The sequence below is a fragment of the Terrapene carolina genome, unplaced genomic scaffold, assembly GCF_002925995.2.
Source record: "Terrapene carolina triunguis isolate 2854851 unplaced genomic scaffold, T_m_triunguis-2.0 Scaffold18, whole genome shotgun sequence".
NCBI lineage: Eukaryota > Metazoa > Chordata > Testudines > Emydidae > Terrapene > Terrapene triunguis.
In genome coordinates, this window is record NW_020664369.1 from 1,865,007 (window position 1) to 1,866,403 (window position 1,397).

At 38.1% G+C, this 1,397-nt stretch overlaps 1 protein-coding gene across 1 annotated transcript; it reads left to right on the forward strand.

The window, feature by feature from the left end:
- The first annotated feature begins 222 nt into the window (after nt 1–222).
- LOC112111209 (BTB/POZ domain-containing protein KCTD4) lies at nt 223–1,397 on the forward strand. The gene has a single exon (XM_024206530.1). It carries the CDS (start codon nt 307–309, stop codon nt 1,078–1,080), a length of 774 nt encoding a protein of 257 aa, XP_024062298.1. The 5' UTR covers nt 223–306; the 3' UTR covers nt 1,081–1,397.

The window sequence follows — 1,397 nt, forward strand, 5'->3', positions numbered from 1 at the left end:
AAATGCTATTTTTAAATAATTTAAACCTACTAGACTTCAAAGAAAATAATTAAAACAGCTTTTACATCTGTACTCTTCCCTTACACAGTTAAATGCAAATTCTCCTTACAGCCATACTCCTGATATCTCACTGCATACATAGCTGATACGCCACCTACTGCAAAACTGAGCTGACAATCCATGCAATGCTAGCAGCACTTCCATTCCATCACCGTGCTGGAGCTGAATAAAGGTGCTTTTAAAATATCTCTTTTCAAGCACACAAGAACAAGGCAAGATAGCTCTCTTTTTAACTTGGCTTTAAGAATGGAGCGAAAAATAAACAGAAGAGAAAAGGAACATGAAGAAAAGCACAACTCCTCTGAGGGTACTGAGGAAGGCAAGAACTGTAAAATGCCTCTGATTACCCTCAATGTTGGTGGATACCTGTACATTACACAAAAACAAACACTAACCAAGTACCCAGACTCTTTTCTTGAAGGTGTGGTAAATGGAAAAATTCTCTGTCCATTTGATGCAGATGGCCATTATTTCATAGACAGAGATGGACTCCTTTTCAGGCACATTCTGAACTTCCTACGAAATGGAGAACTTCTTCTACCAGAGGGGTTTCGAGAAAATCAACTTTTGGCACAAGAAGCAGATTTTTTTCAGCTTAAGATGTTAGCTGATGCAGTGAAATCAAGGTGGGAGAAAGAACAGCTAGCGTCCAGAGAGACGACTTTCCTGGAAATAACTGACAGCCACGACCGTTCACAAGGTCTTAGGATCTTTTGTAATGCTCCTGATTTCATAGCAAAAATCAAATCTCGCATTGTTCTGGTGTCAAAAAGCAGGCTGGATGGATTTCCAGAGGAGTTTTCAATATCTTCAAATATTATTCAATTCAAATACTTCATAAAGTCAGAAAATGGTACACGACTTGTACTGAAGGAAGACAACACCTTTGTCTGCACCCTGGAAACTCTTAAGTTTGAGGCTATAATGATGGCTTTAAAATGTGGATTTAGACTGCTGACCAGTCTGGATTGTTCCAAAGGGTCAATTGTTCACAGCGATGCACTTCATTTTATCAAGTAATTACTTCTATCACCAGACAAAGGCAACAAGCATGCAGCCAGTAAACCTCATTAAACTACAGCATCCAGACATCACAAATAATGTATCTAACTAGCCCTGTACCACAGAGCTCTGCTGCTAATGAATTAATGTGAGCTAATGGTATGTAAATTCCATAATGACATTCATCTCTGGGTTATTTAGGCTGAACAAGTATCTTATGTTTAAATTTAATAAAAATGATCTGCTAAATATTGTAAATACAGATCGAATGCTGCTGCTATTTGCATATATTTTTCCTTCATGTTGTCTTTCACCCAGAGAGTCTAGCTGAAATG